This window comes from Procambarus clarkii, chromosome 40 (genome assembly GCF_040958095.1).
Source record: "Procambarus clarkii isolate CNS0578487 chromosome 40, FALCON_Pclarkii_2.0, whole genome shotgun sequence".
NCBI lineage: Eukaryota > Metazoa > Arthropoda > Malacostraca > Decapoda > Cambaridae > Procambarus > Procambarus clarkii.
Genome location: NC_091189.1, coordinates 4993200 through 5013039, shown reverse-complemented (window position 1 = coordinate 5013039; position 19840 = coordinate 4993200). Strand labels below are relative to the sequence as shown.

The window sequence follows — 19840 nt, the reverse complement described above, 5'->3', positions numbered from 1 at the left end:
TAATTTACACGTGGAAAATAGTAGAGGGGCTGGTCCCAAACCTGCACACAGAAATAACATCACATGAGACCAGGATGCATGGCAGGATGTGCAGAATACCCCCGGAATCGCATCATAATCAGTCCCTGATCTCTTGTGTGTTGTCTGGCATTCCCGAGTCAACTGTACGTGGTCCGGGCGCCTGGCTCTAGTATTACAAATACGTTAAATTAATAAAAGTTCTCTCCCTTCCCCCTTCCATATTTTTATTCAATTCTTCACATTGGAAGATAATTACACACAAATGAAATCAAAATACTAACAGAGGCCTGGATTATGTTTATGATGAGCTTTTCGATATCCTGTGTAGTCCCTTCTCCGTCTGCCCTTCCATCCCTCCTTCCCAGCCCTCTCGCCCCCGGGCCACCCGTAATATCCTGGAGCAGAGGACGCCTGCGGCCGTGTGAGAGGAGCCAGGGCTTCCTGTGGCTTCCATCCTGGCCCCCCCCCCCCCGCCCCCTCCTCCCACCCCTCCACACTCCTCTCTACGCCTTGTGTGTGTGTGTACTCACCTATTTGTGCTTGCGGGGGTTGAGCTCTGGCTCTTTGGTCAACATTGGCTCTTTGTGTATGTACGCCTTGAGTACTGCACAACTGCTGCACGCTCAGTAGTGCATAACTAAGAATGGTTACCAACAAACTCTTGAGAGCCAGCCTCTTAGTTAAACAGTTTAGGATCTGTAGTGCAACTTAAACAGCAATATTCTGAGTGTCATATTGTATTTAGAAGCTGTAACTTGCCATCCCACGCGTTCACTGCTCGCTCAGAGCGCATTCACACTGGTTCTGCTTCACTTTACCTGGAACATTGTGTGTGTGTGTGTGTGTGTGTGTGTGTGTGTGTGTGTGTGTGTGTGTGTGTGTGTGGGGGGGGGGGGGGGGGGGAAGTTTTGGCCATTACCAGTAGGGATGTCTTGCCTTGAGGTTTGTGGTGGTTCAGTGGCCCGGTCTCTGACTAGGCCCTCCTGGTTTGGTGGTCTGGTCAAACAGGCTCTTAGACATGCTACTCGCAGTCTGACAGAATTACAGCCTGGTTGATCCAGGTATCCTTTCAACCAGGTAACGTGTTCAATAAGATTTTATTTTTCAACAGATGATGCTGATGGCCTTGTTTCATTATTTTTGTTTTTCTTAAGTTACTGATTAGTATCTAGAATGCCTCTATCTAGTAGCTTTAAAACTGTAAATATTTGAGTGAAATATTAACCCGTTATTGAAACTGGCGTCTTGTTGCTGGATCATTGTCCGCTGTGCCAGGCCCGTAGTGTCAGCCATATTGGTTCATCATGACCCGCCTTGGAGCAGTGTGTGCGTGACATCACTACAGATTTACCTTATATCGGTACACGTTTTCAGTATTGAATCTATTGGTCGTATCTCTTACTGAAATGTCAAAAGATTTTCATCGTCTTGACATATTCCATTTGTTACCTACTGACAATAAAACAATTGACGTACTTGTAATGTGTGCGAGACGTATTTGGGTACCTAGTGTCCACCTGATGCCATCTTAGTCTGCCCTGTGTGTTGGGGCCTGCACAAGTGTTGTAAGGTAGCAAGCAGAGAGTAAGTCAGGTGCTCGCTGTGTCTAGCGGTGACGTGGCCGTAGCACAGGAATGGGTCCTCCCCATTATCCATGGCGCAGAATGGTCACAAGTCTCTAGTGCCACCAGCATGCCTCCCACCTCGAGTGGCACTTGACTACCTCCCCATGTAACTAGATACCCACAGACCAAGCAGATAGCACTCCCCCTCCATTGTGCAAGATATCCATATCTGATATTCGTATAATTTGATGACAGTACGAGCCAGGGTCCGTAGGAGGTCGTGGGACCGTTGGCATAGAACCCGTGGGAGGAAATACGCGCGAGGGAGCGGAGGTAGCGGTGGAGGGAGCTACCTATACCAGGGGCCTCCCTGGTACAGGTAGTGGCGTAGTCACTCTCCTGGTGATCTGCAGACTCAACATTCTTCAGCACAAGGCGCTCTCTTGCAGTACTCCCGTTCAGCATGGCACCAGCACCTTGTAGACTTTTTTGACCAGACCACACACTAGAAGGTGAAAGGACGACGACGTTTCGGTCCGTCCTGGACCATTCTCAAGAAATAAAAAAACCTGGACCATTCTCAAGTCGATGTGAGATTGATCGACGATCAATCGACATTCTCAAGTCGATTGATCGACTTGAGAATGGTCCAGGACGGACCGAAACGTCGTCGTCCCTTCACCTTCTAGTGTGTGGTCTGGTCAACATACTTTAGCCACGTTATTGTGACTCGTCGCCTGCACCATATAGACCATTGTGGACACCGCCACGCGCGCACGGTGGACACCGCCACGCGCGCACGCTCCATAGCACACTGATGCGTGGCCGCATACTTGTAAATACTTTTTTTTATTTTTTATTGGTAAACCACTGACTCTAATCTAGGATTAACAGGGAGGGGGGAGGAGGGCGTCCCTACAGTTTACTTGCTCGAATGCTCAGTGCTCGAATGCTCAGTGCTCGAATGCTCAGTGCTCGAATGCTCAGTGCTCGAATGCTCAGTGCTCGAATGCTCAGGTACACGAAGGTAAACATTCGCCAGACACTAGTATCTACGAAAATATTTGTCAGGATATAACTACATAATGTCTGGAGAGGGATGACAATGGATTAAACTCCTGAAGAGGGACACTGCGGTCGCCAGTTTGAGCGTCAGGTTTCAAGGCTACTTGATTGATGCAAGTGTTGTATTTAGCCTTACCCCTAACACCGATCACCTTACACCGATCACTTTACACCAGACAATTCCCGTCCGGGGATTAGACATTCTCGAAACCAACTCGAGGTAAATCCAGAGATTCCCATCCCCCTTTCTTTCTCAATTTTCTCAAATATAAATTATTATAATAGCATATTGTGCATATATAGACATAGGTTAGGTTAGGTGTTTAGGTTCTGTTGGCGATTATTTGTATTTGTAGTACGTGGGTGAAGTATTGATAGCGTTGTGGTTCGAACAAAATTCGTCAGTGAAGCACTTGTTCCGGAAGGGTTCGAACGTTAGCAGTTGAGTCGTGTGTAAACCGTTTTTCATTCATAAACAAGGGATTGGTGGGTGCATGGGATCACTTTTGGGTCTTTGTTTGGAGGACGAGCTGACGTATGAAAGTATTGTAGGCCACTATTCATGAAGCCTCGAGTGACGCTGGCAACACCAGCTCCTCCAAGCTTATCATGACGTTCGCAGAGCCCGTCATGAACCAGGTGTGGAGCCGGGTCACGACCGGTTAATGTGGAGGAGGGGAGAGGTTGTGCAGGTTGTACGGGGTGGGTGGTGGTTGCTGTGGTGGGGGTAGTAGTCTGTGCCCAAGTAATAACTGTATGTGGGGCCTGCACCATCATCACCAATGACGGGAATTGTTTTCATTTCGCTACTATAGTATCATAAGAGTTGTAATTTGTGGTAAGATAGTTGGGGATGCAGGCGACGAGTCACAATAACGTGGCTAAATTATGTTGACCAGACCACACACTAGAAGGTGAAAGGACGACGACGTTTCGGTCCGTCCTGGACCATTCTCAAGTCGAATGTGGTCACATTCGACTTGAGAATGGTCCCTTCACCTTCTAGTGTGTGGTCTGGTCAACATAGTTGGGGATGAAATGGGCTGCCCCGGGAGCCCGAGGATAAGTGAGGTGGTCTGGCGAGCGCATCAGGGCCTGGAGATGAGCCCAGCAGCATAAAGCGTCCCCACCCTGACCCCGGGCACTACTGGCTTAACTGAAGCAGCTACCAGCCCAGGCGCCCGTGTGGTACACACACACACACACACACACAATTATAAACATGCAGACAGTCCAGTTAGAGCAAATTAACTCGGACTAATGTAAAGATTAAGTGGAGTAACTCTGACGTGCATTGTTGGTTACGGGACACCGCGGTCCGGTCTCTAGCCAGGCCTGGTTAGTGATCTGGTCAACGAGGCTGTTGGACGACGCCGCTGCTCGCAATCTGATGTATGAATATTGATTGATGGTTTGATCACTGATCATTTGATTGATGGAATTAATCACTTGAGATGAATTAAATATTAGTTTTAACACATTAATTATAATCATTTGAACTATATAATGTAAATTGCCACTGACGTATGTGACGAGTCTTGCATTATATAAGATTCTTAGTACACTAACGGAGGACGTAGGGGTGATGGTGTGTAAACCTAATTGTGCTTGCGGGGGTTGAGCTTTGGCTCTTTGGTCCGGTGTGGCCTGGGTGTGTGTGGGGACTGCGGGCCACTGTAAACTTGCCTGCGTATACCTCTACAAAACTTGGAAAAGTAAACCAAACAATTCCCGAAACCGGCAACTGGTACAATTACTTGGTAAGTTTAAATTTGCCGTGTGACAATCAAAACAACTTTGTTATGTAGAATGTGTGGCAGTAATACCCGGCGGACGCTTCAGAAAACGTTTAATGACCGTATTGTTGGCGTGCCTTACCAGGCAGCAGCAGCAGCATGAAGACCTTATCCCTCTAGGTGATGAGGACGACAATGGAAATGCGTGTAGGAAGATGATTTATTTCAATAATTCATTTTCTTGGACAGGCAGCCAGTGTATATATATATACAGGTACCTTATTATGTATATATAATATACATAATAATAATTTAATTATGTATATATAATATACATAATAATAATGTGGTAATTGGTTCCACAAATCAAGAACCCTGTGAGATAGCGTCACAGAAAGCAGGCAGCAGTTGTGTGGTGTTGCAGGGGTGTGATTACCTAGCACCTTGCCTGTCTCGGGCAAGGGCGGGCTTGAGAGAATAATCCTTTTTTTGGGGGGGGGGGGACAAAAGTCGTGAGTGGGCGGCTCTTGACAAGGAATGGTGAGAGCTACTGTGTGCGTGGAAGTGTTGGGTTTCTTGGCTGGGCGCCAGTGTAATCAGTGCTAGGAATACCAGCATAAATAGTAGCAGCAATAATGACAGCATTAGCAATTATTGCCTTTCTGAAACTCCTAAGATAAACTTGATGGAACTCGAGTTGTGAAAACTCCGTCCAACTGTGACGCGTCTAACAAAAACCTGGTGCATCTACGGCATCACAAGCAGAGAACACTGTTCCCTTTAGGTAAATATGGATCTAAAAGTCCGACTGAAGTTGGAAGCCAGATGCCAGACAAGTCTCATTAAATTGCTGGATTAATGAGGATTTTATCATGTAATACTAGGGGGAAAGGGGGGGGGGGGTAGCCCAGGTACCCAAGTAACCCAGGTACCCAAGTAACCCAGGTACCCAAGTAACCCAGGTACCCAAGTAACCCAGGTAACCCCAGGTGGCCCCAGGTACCCCGAGGTGGCCCCAGGTACCCCGAGGTGGCCCCAGGTACCCCGAGGTGGCCCCAGGTGTAACCCCAGGTACCCATTTAATGCTAGGTAAACAGACGTATCACGTGAAAGAAACTGGCCATTTATTTCTCCCTCGACCGGGACTTGAACCCGGGGCCTTAAGACTACAACACCAAAGGGCTGTCCGCCTGGCTGCGAGGATTTGCAAGGTGTGCCTGTGTGTACTCGTGCTTGCGGGGATTGAGCTCTGGCTCTTTGGTCCCGCTTCTCAACTGTCAATCAACTGATGTACAGATGCCTGAGCCTATTGGGCTCCATCATATCTACATTTAAAACTGTGTATGGAGTCTGCTTCCACCACATAACTTCAGAAGTGCATTCCATTGGTTAACTACAGGGGGAGGTGGTTCGGAGAACTACCAGAACGGGATGCTTGACTGATCTGGGTCCCCGGGTCTTTAGTTCAGGCGCACATTAAAATACCATACAATACAACTGTTGAGCGGTCACTGGGGAAGCCTGACCTCGAGTCGGGCTACGATAATATACACAATAGAAACTGGTCACGAGTAACACCAGATAATGAATTTTCAAGATTCATACCGTGCTGTTGCTATAAAAGCAACACACTACTCTGCACCTAGCATGGCTGGTCGAGAGACAACAAATGCTTGGACGTGTGCCAGTGGCAGGTGGTGGCGGCGGCGGTGGCAGCTGTGTGTGCCTTTCAGCTGTCATGTCACTTGCTTTCACTGAATTATTCTGGTTACACATTGTCACCCCCCCCCCCAACCACCCCCGTACCTGTTATCTTTGTTTAGGTTTTGCCTGCCAATTACCCGTCATACAAACTGGAATATTTTAGATAAAGTTTTGAGCCCAATTAAGTTTTAAAAGGTCCAAATTTGCCACATTTTGTAACTTATTACTGCCAATATTGGAAGTTGCCCCTTACAACAGCCTGCACGACACTAGCTCAGGGAGCAGATGATCATTACACCTCAATGAAGTGTGGTCATCAGGGAAAAACTCATTATTTTATAGTTCATTTTAGTGCTTAGACAATTTCTCAAACCCTAAATGCCTCGTATTTGAATACAGTATTAAGTTTAAAACACGTATACAAAGGTTGTTTAAATGCTGTAGTTAAATGGAAATAAAACATAACAGGACTAATTGGTATGAGCTTAGAAATGGTTAGGAGGTTGTGATAAAACCATATACATTTGAAGTCTCACAGTGAGAATGACTGACACAAGATAAATTTTATACTGTAATTCCATAGTTGTCTAGATTTTCTGGTATGCATAGCTGTTACCAGCGGCTCTATTGTTTATGCTAGCAGTTAGTTTTAATTCTGCGCATTGCCTACTCCCTCATTTTCCAAGTTGAATAGAGGCATGGCGGATAACTAGGCTAGGATCCCAGCAGATAGGTAGAAGGGTGCAGGTAGCTACCAGAGTATCGGCCACTTGATTAAACCGGCCTTCAAACCCAATCTCTCGTCTGCCTGCTTAACCGGTACTCCTCCCCATATTGATGAACCTGCTTGCCGGGCTCTGCCACCTTTCTTGCCTGGCATTCTTCTCCCTAGCTCATGTGCCCACTACTTGTCCCTGCTCTCTTCTTCACTTATTGCTCCTCTCGGGCTATCGTGTCCCTATATATTGCAGCTAAAACATTAGTAAAATTGAACTAATAAATACTAAATTGCATTTAAAAGCCAGTGAAGAGGTTTTATACAAGTTGTGGATCACTATATATATAGTGTTGAAGGAATCCCTGTAATGGACAACTCGTGCCTTTTTAGAAGTTTTAGAATTGATGCTATTTTCAGAATTCAATTTTAAATTCTAATAACATTACTAAAATGCAGTTGCTGTTATATTAGAAAGAATTAAATATGCTAATGTTTAATTATATGAAATACTTGAACAATTGTGTAATTATATTGTCATACCTGGGTTGTTTTTTGCATGTAATGATATTTTGGAATGTTCTTTTCTGTAGTTGATGGTATTGTAAATGTTATACTAAATTGTTGTGATGTTGCAGGTTGTGTAGTGGTGGGTGCCAACAATCGCGAGGAGGTGGTTGATGTGCGGGAGGGCAAGGATGTGACCTTAAAGTGCCGCTTCAACAACCCATCGCTGCTGTCCACAGGTGGACAGATCTATTGGATGAGACAACGTAATGGCGAGAAGGACAATGTTGCCATCGCTGACACACCTTTTGACCGCAGCTACAAGTAAGCTCCCTCAAGTTTGGATCCAAACTCTTAAAAGCTTTAGTATCGTATGGTCACATCAGTTATGAAAAGCATTTTGGTGTTATCTGGTCAAAAAGTGATATTCACAATTTTCAGTGTGTTCAGTTGTAATTAACTGGATATCCTTGTGATGGTGCTAAATAGTCTTCAGGTTTGGCACATAACAAGTATTGTTACTGCCATTATTTGACATAACTTCATAGAATAAGTCACATCAAGTGAACATGTTTGCTTTACTCGATAATTTCGGGGCAAGATAAATTTCTTAATGTTTCTTGAAGTACAGTATTAAAGGTAGTTTGGTCCATAAATGGCCATGAAGGGGGGGGGGGGGGAAATGAGATGGCATAGTGCTGTATTTGAAAGAAAAACAGAAATGCAATATCTGAAATAATAATGCTGTGCAAATAGGACTTGGTAATTAAGGTACTGAGTAAAAATCACGAAAGTCGTGGAAAAGGGACATAATGGGTACTTTTATACAGTAATGTAATGTATTAATACTGTACAAGATTCATTAAATATTCTTAAGTTATTCAGTCTTTGGAGACTGTGGTCCCACAGTCTCCTTATCAGCTGAGATAGCCATGTCTAATTATAATTATCTTCCCATAATGACGTAAGAGGGATTTATGCATAGATTAATATTTAATTGAAAATGTGCTAATTTTGATGTAGCGTGCAAATTTTTTTATTTTGGTGTAATATGGCCTTGCCAGTGTCAAATGTGAAGATGAGAAACAGTGAGGGTTGCGAACACCTATGGACAGGTGTTCATGCTGGATTTTTTTTTTTTCTCTCACAGTTTGCATGTTAAGATTTTGTCACATTAGTCATGAGTTTAAACAAACATTTGAACTCTTGTTTCCTAAATTTACAGAATGAGTCTGATTCTTAAACTTGCATTCCTGCACTACATTAACATGGAAATAGATTGCCCAAATTTTTTTGTGGACAGTTTACGGAATACTGTACCAGATTTGGCAAGTGGTATTTACTAATACGTACCTGTGTAAGGCTATTCTACCACTTCTTTGTTTTCCTGTCTAGATGCTTCCGATAGTCATTGGATGCTCGGTGAGGCTAACAAGAACCAGTGGGTGTTCACAGGGTATATTGCATTTATTTGCCACTAGGCAGAAGGGTTTATCTAGTACTAAGGTAATAATGTATAAAGTGATTACTTACTGATTTGTGCTTTACAGGGTGGATTTGAAGCCTAGTGAAGGGAGGTATGACCTGACCATTAGCCGTGCTACATATGAAAGGGATAATGGGATGTTTGAGTGCCGGTTCAAGGAAGCTGGCACCGGTTCAGACTTGCACACCACCACTGTTAACTTGACCGTGCTCATCCCTCCTGGTAGCCCCAGGATCAACCCAGAGGGCCCAACTGCAACAGAAGGCCAGTCCATAGACCTCGTTTGCTCCTCCCAGGGGGGTTCTCCCGACCCTCAAATTATGTAAGTACTATTCTGATAATATAATCACCTTGTGCAATAATTACTAAATTAAGTTTCATGCCCCCTTTCATTATTGGCTGTCATTTATGATTTTTTTTATGCTTTCCTTGCTTCTTTTGTGATCTTAGTTCTTATGGAAAAACTTTAATTTCATATTGTGAATTTCACTTGATGAAATAATGATGAATAATCACATTAAAATCCTTGTGAATAATGATCATAAAATCATGATGAAAATTAAGATTTAAGGCAATAGCAAACATTTTGAAAAATCAGAATTCATAATATATCCTCATAGCATTTAAAATTGTAAATTCAATACCATATCTAAGAATTGCACTCTATTTAAAACAATAAGCAAAACACATTGTTAATATCCAAGTTATAATGCAAATCTTAAGAATGATAAAACAATAGATGAACAGAAGTGGTTGTATATTGAAGCAAAAAAACACAAATTTGGAAATACGTAAATGGAATAGTTGCTTTACATTAAATCAGATGAGATGGTAATTGACCAGCATAAAGAAAGGTACTTAACTAAAATATTTCACAAAATGAACATTAGAGAACTAATGAAATATAAAAAATTTATCCTTTTGCACAGTTTGGGGGCATACTGTGCACTGCCATAAAAACCATTCCAATTATCTGGGAAAATCTTGAGACCTTTCTCACACTTATTTGACTTTTCATAGTTTTCTAGTGTTTCATTAGTGAAGTAATTTAGTAAAGTACGTGTCTCTTTTTATCAATTACCACTTTATTCATCAAGCCTTTATGATTTGTCAGGTAAAGGGAGCAAATTCAGGAGCGGTGTTCTAGTAATACTCTAAAAACAAGCTATTCTTTTGACATCTGCTGAGAAGACTTAGCTTGCCTTAGCTTGCCCTCAGTTGTACACACCTCAACCCCCCAAGGAGGAGGGTTGGGCAGTGAATATATTGGGAATAATCATTTCCTTTTCAAAACGGTCACCATTACGAGTGCTATAATAATTAATAGTTAATATGAATACATAGTGGTACATTACTACCTTTTGACAAGGGGAAAATAATGATTTGTCATTTTCAGCTGGTACCGGTCTGGGTCTGACCAAAAGTTGTACAGTGTTCTGAAGCCTGGTGGTGGGCGTGATTTTCCCACTACATCTGTGTTGACTATCAATCCTGGTAAAGATGATGATGATGCTGAATATCGGTGCGTTGTGTGGAACAGAGCACTCACGGACACAGAGAAGATGGAGGCTACAGTTGTTCTTAGTGTGAATTGTAAGTAATAAGAAGTTACTAAACTTATGGCATGGATATTTTTAGTAAAGCTTCTTAGCGCTTTGGATTTGTTTTGAAGTTCTTAATTATCAGTAAAAAAAATTCTGATATACTGGTACTTGTAAATATCTTGATTAATGTTCTATCTTAGTAGCTTTTAAGTTTGTGGATTTGGAAGGCATCCATGATATCGTCTTTAAATACATTCTATGTTGACCACACATACCAAATACATGAAGTGTAATTGTTTAGTTTTAAGACAATTTTTTCAACCAAGGTTGATGTCGTCTTGTTGTTTTTCTTCAATTTAACGAGGCTGTCCTTGTCTAATCCCCCCCCCCCCCCCCCCCAAGTATCTTCATTGTAATCATATTTTTTCTGCTTCTCTTAAAGGGTTTTAGGTGGGTTCTGTTAAACTGTCATAGCCTAGTCTTCTTAATTCAGGTCCTAGCCATGTTGCTATTCCCACACAATTTTTTTTACTTCTCTGTCATTCAGTAGTGATAGTCTCATTAAAATGCTTTTCAAGTGCACAAGTTTTTGAACAACCTCAACAGTTTAGTAATCTGGGTTATGTTTCCCAAGTGCCAAATGCTTACATTAGTTGCCATTCAGCTACAGTATTTTCAATTTACTTAACAGCATCTGGACATGCTTTTGCCAACTTTGCATAATAATGGCAGTAGCATACTTTTTTGTCTTGGCCCACAGCAGTGTGTGCACACACCATTTTCCTGTATTATATATTGAGTAACTTTCCCTACATTACTTATTTCTATTTCATTTATATTCTTAGTTTCTCAATTTCTTCCCATAGCAAGACTTTGGATAGATTAGCAATGTTATTTTAAATGCATTTTCAATTTTTTTTGTGTAATTTTATCAGTTGTCTGATAAATCCAACAAGTCCTGGTTCACATTTAAATACGGTACAGATTATTTTGTTTAGGCAAGGTTTAAAATTGGTTTTATTTTCAGATTACCCACGCATTACAATTGGACCAGAGAATCCTCTGCGTGTTGAACTAGACCAGTCTTCTACACTGACATGCTCTGCAGATGCTAAACCTCCTGTTAGCAATGTTCGATGGACACGTGGTGGACGTTTTATTGGCACTCTAAATACCCTTGTGAAAGATCGCGTCACTCTTGATGATGCTGGCCGATATGTCTGCCAAGCTGATAATGGATTAGGACGGCTGCGCGAGGCAGAAGTAACATTAGATGTTCTGTATGGACCTAGGGTTTCAGTAATATCTAGTAAAGATGTAGATGAAGGTGAAGATATTGTGATCACTTGCAACGTTACTGCTAACCCTGCTCCAGTTACCATAGAATGGCTCAAAGAAGGGGACGACTCTTTCCGTCAAAGTGGTGTGGATATTCTACGGTTAAACCGTGTGTCTGCTGTTAATCAGGGCAATTATATTTGTAGGGCTGTAAACATACTAAATCCAACAGGAGGGGAACCTAGTGATCGCATTGGTAATGCTACTGTTGCTGTAAGGGTACGACATGCTCCAGGAAAGACTTACATTACTCCTGCTGAACCTATTGCAGTGCAGGGTGAGCAATCTACTTTAACTTGTGGTGCTGATCCCCCTGGTTGGCCGATGCCTACATACCGCTGGTGGCGTCATGACTCGGATGCTACCCTCACACTTGGAGCTAATTACACCATTCCTCGGGCTTCACTTACTGATGAAGGTACTTATTACTGCCAGCCTTCAAATCGACTGGGGAAGGGAACTCCTGCTTCTGTCCGTGTTCGAGTACACCAGCCTCCACGTATTTTAGAAAATCTTCCAGAGACTGCCTTTCACCGCATAGGCACAACAAATCTAAGTCTTACTTGTCGTGCTCAAGGCAAACCACAACCATCTATCCGCTGGTTAAAAGATGGAGAAGAAATAAGTCCAGCTGATGGGTTATTTGATATCTTGGTAGAACAGTCATCATTAGGCCAGAATGCAGCTCACACAGTTCAATCTACACTGCAGTTCAGAGGTCCTCGTCGAATCAATGACAATCAGTTGCTACCGACTGATCGTGGCACGTATCAGTGTGTTTTCAAGAATGATGTTCGAGAAGTATCTAGCTCACAACTTCTCAGGGTAGAACGTAAGTCACTTGCATTTTGTTGATACAATGTTTCTAAAAATGTTGCATAAAAAAAGTGTATATAGTGTATATATATATATATATATATATATATATATAGTCAAATAAGTTTATTGTACTGTACTTGTATTTAAAAATTTATACTAATGTTTTTATTCCCCAGATTCTCCAATAACTGTCCATAAACCCAACAAAGTAGCATTTGATCTTTTAGAAGATGCCCAACTTGAATGTCGCATGCAAGCTTACCCAGAACCCAAGTTCCAGTGGTCACTCGGCCCAAACTTCATTGAACCTGATGGTGCCCATTATGCAACAAATGATACTGCTTTACCTGATGATGTATACGCATCTGTGCTTACTGTAAGAGGAGTAACTGAAGCCGACTATGGTAGTTATACTTGTAAGGGCACAAATAGTAGAGGAGAACATAAGACTATCATTACTTTGCAAGAAAAAGGACGCCCTGAACATCCAACAAATCTTCATGTTATTGAGAAGGGTACAGATTTCATTGAATTGGCCTGGGACGAAAGTTTCAATGGAGGGTTTGCGGACACAATCTTTCATGTTAAAGCCGAGACCATGTCGGGAACAAAAATGAGTATCGACTGTCAAACCAAGAATCCCTGCTTCATTGAGGGCCTCCAACAGCAAACGGCTTATAAATTGCAGGTCAAAGCCAGTAATATCATGGGTGACAGCGATTTCTCAGAACCCGTTGAGGCTATGACCCTTGTTATTGTGGAAACTATTCCAGAGCCTGAGGAAGTATATTTTGAGAGAACCGGAAATATGTTAAGTTTCAAGGTGCTACCTACGTCTTTGATGCTGCAAGGTCAGGTTGAACTTCGCAATGCTGGATCTGATGAATGGACCCCAATGGAGACGTATATACCAATCAGTAGTGACAGCCACGATCATGGTGAAGTATTCTTGGGTGACGAGGTGCCAGATGAAGTTCAAATCAGGTTCTGCTCCATCTTTGTTGAGAGCAGCTGTGGAAAATATCGTGTGGCCAAACAGGGTGAGTTACTGTTGGTATGAGAAACTGCATTCATGACTGGTTTAGTAATGTTTAATAGTGTCATAGGTTGTCAGATTTTTTTTATATTGCCTTCTCTTACATATTTTAATTTTTTTTTTTTTTATATCAACAGTTGACTACCTTCCACTGGTTCCCTCTCAATCTATGTCAATGCAGTACATGGTGGCAATCATTGTAGGATGTGTAGTGTTTGTAGCACTGATTGCTCTAGTCTTCATTTGCTGTTGCTGCCGCCATAGAAGTAACAAGTTGAAGAACAAGACTGCAGACATGGAGGTGTCACACCGTGGGGTTGTAACCCAGCAGGTATGGCAAAGTGGGAGATGTACTTAATGCATCTGCATAGATATGAAAAGTTTTTTTACTTGTAAATGTAAAGTAATTTTTGTTAATACCAACACACAGCACCTTGTGGTGTAGTGGATAGCACTTGCACCCATTCATCTTGCAAGCAGGAATGACCCAGGTTCAAACTCTGGGCAGGATTGGGACAATTGGACAAGATTATTCACAAGCATTTGTTCAGCCTGTTAAGTAATTGGGGAAACCTGCTTTCTTAAGCAATTAGTGGATTGTATCTTTCTTGAGCAATTAGTGGATTATATTCGAGAGGGGGAATAAAGATTGACTTAAGCAAGTGAAGAAGTAGGTAATAAATAAGAGAGAATAATTTGAGATTATTGAATAACAGGATGTTAAACATGTGCAGTTAAAACATGTCTATTTTATAGTACAAATTAGCAAATTTATATTATCTCTAAAGAATTTGAGTTATCTGCTAAAGCAAGAGAATAAAAAATTGTAGAGGTAGGATAATATTAAGTCTTTATCTGACTCCTTTTCATCTCAGGCACCACCACCCCCGTACTACACAGTCGGCATGGACAACAAAGGTCTAGATGGATCAATGGATACTGGACTAGACGATCCCTCTAAGACTGCCATATACAGTTCTCAACAATATCACAACTACAGTCAGAATGGACATGTTAACACCCAAAACAACAATGGTACGTTAATATTATTTTTAGCACAGTATTGGATGCGAGTATATTGTAACTTTCATTCCAGTTACTTAAGTTCTCTTATATTTGAGAAAAGTTTGAAACAAAAATTTTGCTGCTTTAATTATTTTGTCAGGTAATTTATCTGCAGCTGTTATGGCATAAAGCATGTGTATTATACAGTAATTATTACTGTTCTAATACTTGTGCTGTATTTTGTAGGCATGGGATACATGGACAACAGCTACTCAAATTCCAATAATGGTGGTTCTGTAAATTCTCAAGATTCCCTGTGGCAAGTGAAAGGTCATGCTGACCCACAGATGACAACACACATGGCTCCTCACATGTCCCAGGACTCCAGGGGTTACCAGTATGACCCTATGGTTCATGGTGGTTATGGCATCTCTGGATATGATGACTACTCGCATTATCCACCAGCTGGTTACCAGGGACAGGGAATGGTTGATGAATATCCTGGCTCAAGAGGCAACTACGTTTCCAATGGCGATCCATATTCTGCTGTACACAAACCTAGGAAGCGCGTCGAGCACATTGGTAAGATGGTGTTTGTTTTGTTAAGTCGGTTTATATTGATTGGATGTAATACACAGGCCATCCTGCATTATTAAATGAACCCAATACAATAGGTAGACCTGTTTATTTATACTGTAATTGTTTATAAAATTATACCGGTTAATATTTTGTTCCACAGATGGAGGCTGTGATGTGAGTGGCATGCCAGACCCATACATGGAACATTATGAACAAGGTGCCGCAGAGATGAACTCCGACAACAAACCCCAGATCAGCTTTGACGAGTCCTTAGAATCGGGTTACTCGACACCAAACTCTCGTAACCGGCGTATCATCAGGGAAATTATTGTGTGAAGAGGAAGAATGTATATTATGGTGATAAAAGTTACAGGTCATTGAAAAGGCTCATTGTGAGGACATTTGCTGAATTGTAAATGAGTGGATGTTATGGCGATCTTCTTCCTTGGTTGATGTTTGCCAAATATTCTTATCCAAGTTCACCAGAGGAATGTTAAGTTCGGTGATAATTGACATGGCACTATTATTTTGGGCTAACTTACAATGACCCAGTAAATGATATTGCAGTCATGTCTGTCCAGGACTGCTGCAATTCCACATTGAACTTATTTACTGAACAATGACCATTTTTTTTTTTATATTACTGCCTGCTTGCCTGCTTGCATGAAGACTACCCAAGACTTAATTCATGGAGGTGGGAGGCATTGAGGAGCTGGGAAGTATCGCCGCCATTTACCAGGCCGGGGCGGTTTGTATCCTTCCCTTCCTTCACTCCTGCTAAACCCTAAAGCCAGTGATGATGATTGGCTATGAAAAGACAAGAAGCTTACGCCGCCCCTTGCTCATGTCTAGTCTGAATCGCTGAGGATGTTAAGGTCGAAAATGTGTGTTGTATGGATGAGATTTCAAACTGCTCTTAAATTACGATGTTGTCAGCTTTGTGCTACAACTGAATGTTATTTCTGTACAGTATAGGTAATCCTGTGCTAGCTCACATAGCCAAATAAGTGCAAAGTGGGGAGGGGTTTCTGTGATGAAAGCTGGGCTTTCATTTGTACAGGTACAAAGCACAAAAGTGAGCACAGATTGTGAAGTTTGAGCCTGGTCACAAAATGGTGCATGAAACTACTGATTACTACAGACATTCACATGACTGTGTTGCCTTCAATTGTGGTTACTGTGATACTGGCTTCCCTAGTGCATACATCTGGGTCACATTCATAGTTACAGGAATGTATTAACTTTGAGGGAAGTGTTATCAAGAGGTGTTCACATTTAGTATAATGTTACTCAAAAGGAATTGTGAGGCAAGTCATGTTTCTGTGCATGATTACAAGTATTTAGTGTAGCGGCTTGCTGTCGTAACAGGCTTTGTGATCTCAAGTGCAAATGAGGACTGCCTCAATTTTTGTACTTTATATATATTTGTTTCTAAACATGATTGTAATTTAACTGTGTAAAAAGTTGTATGTTTAGACAGCAGAGGTAGTGCAATAATATAGGGAGCTCTTACCTCTCATATTTTGTTAAGTTTTTGTATATGATTTACTGTGTTCTATTTCTCTAAAGAAAAATGGGGAATGAATCCTAACCATCACATTTTCATAGTCCCTATTGAATACTGTAGTTAAATATGGATTTATATGACAAACTTTTATATTTTACATTAAATGATCTGGAATATTGGGCATTGTTCCAGTGTTTTAAAGTACTGGCTATTAAGGCTTGAATGGTAAGACTGTGATTTTAAGAGATTAAAATGAAAAATAAATGATTTTGCAATTTTGAATAGAGTTGGTTTATTGATTTCATAACTGTTGTATGTGGTTCCATAAATATAATTTTGCCTGTGCAAACAATCCCATACAGCTTGTAAAAAGTACAGTGGGACAATATGTATAAATCTCTTTAGTAAACATATTTTATGTGCTCTCATAAGATGATTTTTCAGTCTTTCTTTATACATATATCTGAATCTTTCCATAATTCTTTGTAAATAGTTTTATTTATCAATTAAAACAGTTAGGGAACTAATTTGTACTGAAAGTACAGTCACCCAGACTCGAGCAGCCAATACTAACTTCTCTCTCTCTGTCGCTCATGTGTGAATATTTTAATACAGCAGAGGTTATCGGTAAAGCTTGACATATGTAAATTAACAAATAATGTTCAGAACCTTGTAAATAAATATATCAAGTTTTGCTTGTAAGTCTGCAGTTGTCCTGCTTTGATAACCACACATTTTTAATGAAATTGTTTTTGATATATTTGGCAACATTAGGAAAAAGGCTAATAATCTTGAAAAAAAAAATTATTGCATTTGATTGTAATGTTTACACATTCCAAAAATTCCCTGTGCAATAACATTTAATAGGAAAATGAAAGCTTGTGCAAGTAAAGCGTTTTCATAATGAGTGTTATTAAAATTCCAGGTATTTGCAAGCTTAAATTTTCCCCAAATAGACTTTAACTTAAATGCAAATCACATTAGTTGTAAGTAAATATTTTAATTGAATTTTTTATCCGATGCTCATTGATGTTTAATATATATTTTTGTAAATAATGTGTATGTACCTGTACATCATAGATCTATTAATGGTCTAATGAGTTTTGTGTAAGGTAACATGGTTACATGATTTTGTATTCCTGATTTAATCCCAATTAAACATCAGTAATTAAATTTTCTTCATTGAAACCTTATTTTAATGTTGTATTGTGCCTTGCATGTACAACCTCCGACATGTTTTAAATACTACCAGTGACAATATTTTGGCATTTAAATGATAGATGGTAAATTTATTAACAAATTGTGATTCCACCCTGTTTGGTGTGGCAATGAGGTAAGGGGCCAGCTTGGACCACAGAAAATTGTTTGCTTGTATCTTGTGGGACCTGGTAGGGCTTCCTTACTAAACTAGTTGATGGTAGTGAAGAGACTAAAAGGTGCTAATTGAAATAAGTATTTGTATAAATAAAAAAAGGGACGAGGTAACTCAAGCTATTAAAGGTGCCAAGAAAATGCCAAAGTAATTCATGATGTTGGGACACCTGAATCAAATGCTTCCACTAGAAGGGACTTTTGATATCGTTCGCCTTGTGCATTTCTCATATTGGCATTCTTGGTGATATTCAGCGCCCTATGATTATTCCGCACATTTGATGGTGCTACATTGTCTTCCCGGCTTGGTGCCTCCTTTTGACAATTTCTTGCTTTCACTGGAAGGGGGTATAAAGTCACCCTTTGGGTATAAATGTCATTGAGTATGGGGAAAAGGTAGGGAAGCCAGCTTGCACCAAAGTACCCTGAACCCTGTTGCATTGTCTGGTCCTTTTCTTGGTAGGATGATGTTTCCCTCTCCATTGGAGATTTTCGGTGCCATGGAGAGGGAGGACCTGCTGGTTGGGTGGCAGCTTCTCTCCGTATCTACCTACCCTGGCTTTGCTTCCTGGAAAGGCCACTCCAGATCAACAACCAGAGCGCAGCTCCGTCGTCTCCCGAGATTGATGGATGCCTACTATGTCCTGAGAACTCCAGATCCATCATTCGCGGAAAACACCAGTAACCTTGTTATCAACATAGCGTCAACCAAGAAAATGATAGGATGGGTTAGGAGAACGTTCCTATCCACTTCGGCTTCTGGTGATCTCTCCAGTTTCAGGTAATTGGCATTTGTTTTCTAAAGAACTTTCATTCTGCTGCGAGCCATTTTTTTTTTTGTTTTATCTTATGCTTTGCGACGTGTTTATACTGCCCACATTGCTTGCGCTGAAGCTTCTATTCTATCCGAACATGGAGTCACAGAGACAAGTCTATAATTTGGGTTATCACTTTACACTTGGCCTGTGTGCGTGTTAATGGCCAGCCTGTTGTGTTTCGCTCAGTTCCTGGTGTGGTTGAGGATTATCCTTTTAAGCAGAATGAGCGCAACGAGTGCATTTATCTTATACTTTTTAAATTTGCAATTAGTTTCGACGGGGACAGGAAGCCTGTGTATATGTCGTTTAGGTTTATATTGAGGTCTCCCCAAGGTCAAACTTGTACTGAATATCCTAGCTGGCTTATTTAAAGAAAGTGTTCGAACTATTGACCTTTCACAGGATGGAACCATACAACAATTGCCCAACTTCCAGGCACTTACTTACTGCTAGGTGAACAGAGGTATTAGGTGAAAGGAAACATATCCAGCCATTTCTGTCGCGCATGGGAATCAAACCCGAGAACCCCGAATGTGAATTTTGGACAAAGCCAACTGCACTGCAAGGCCCTTGGCAGCTTTCACCCTTCTCCACCGAGGTATTTTTGACCATCTATGACTAGGTATGGTTGATTAGGTTCGGTCATTTATCTACGTTAATTTTTACTCAAATTTAAAACATATTAGCTTATACATAATGAAATGAATAACTATCATTTCATAGGATTTTTTTTTTAAATATTGAAATTCTGGAAAACTTGGCTTATTAGGCAAATTGGGCTTTGCATATTAAGCCAAAAACTGCATTCTGGCTACTAAGTACTATTATATTATATTATATAATATGTCGTACCTAGTAGCCAGAACGCACTTCTCAGCCTACTATGCAAGGCCCGATTTGCCTAATAAGCGAAGTTTTCATGAATTAATTGTTTTTTGACTACCTAACCTAACTTTTTCGGCTACCTATCTTAACCTAACCTATAAAGATAGGTTAGGTTAGGTTCGGTCATATATCTACGTTA

At 41.0% G+C, this 19840-nt stretch overlaps 1 protein-coding gene across 2 annotated transcripts in view; it reads left to right on the top strand.

The window, feature by feature from the left end:
• Window positions 1–17800, top strand: part of ed (echinoid) — a 127890-nt gene extending 110090 nt beyond the window's left edge. Inside the window, exons 2-10 of one of the 2 annotated variants that reach the window (XM_045741709.2) lie at window positions 7445–7637; window positions 8864–9121; window positions 10196–10392; window positions 11371–12513; window positions 12677–13540; window positions 13674–13867; window positions 14412–14571; window positions 14851–15123; window positions 15281–17800. In XM_045741709.2, the coding sequence (XP_045597665.1) occupies window positions 7445–7637; window positions 8864–9121; window positions 10196–10392; window positions 11371–12513; window positions 12677–13540; window positions 13674–13867; window positions 14412–14571; window positions 14851–15123; window positions 15281–15456 (3458 nt within the window). In that variant the 3' untranslated portion in view covers window positions 15457–17800. Of the gene's footprint in view, window positions 1–7444; window positions 7638–8863; window positions 9122–10195; window positions 10393–11370; window positions 12514–12676; window positions 13541–13673; window positions 13868–14411; window positions 14572–14787; window positions 15124–15280 lie in introns of both variants that reach the window. The other variant, XM_045741708.2, reaches the window with a different exon arrangement.
• The last annotated feature ends 2040 nt before the right edge of the window (window positions 17801–19840 follow it).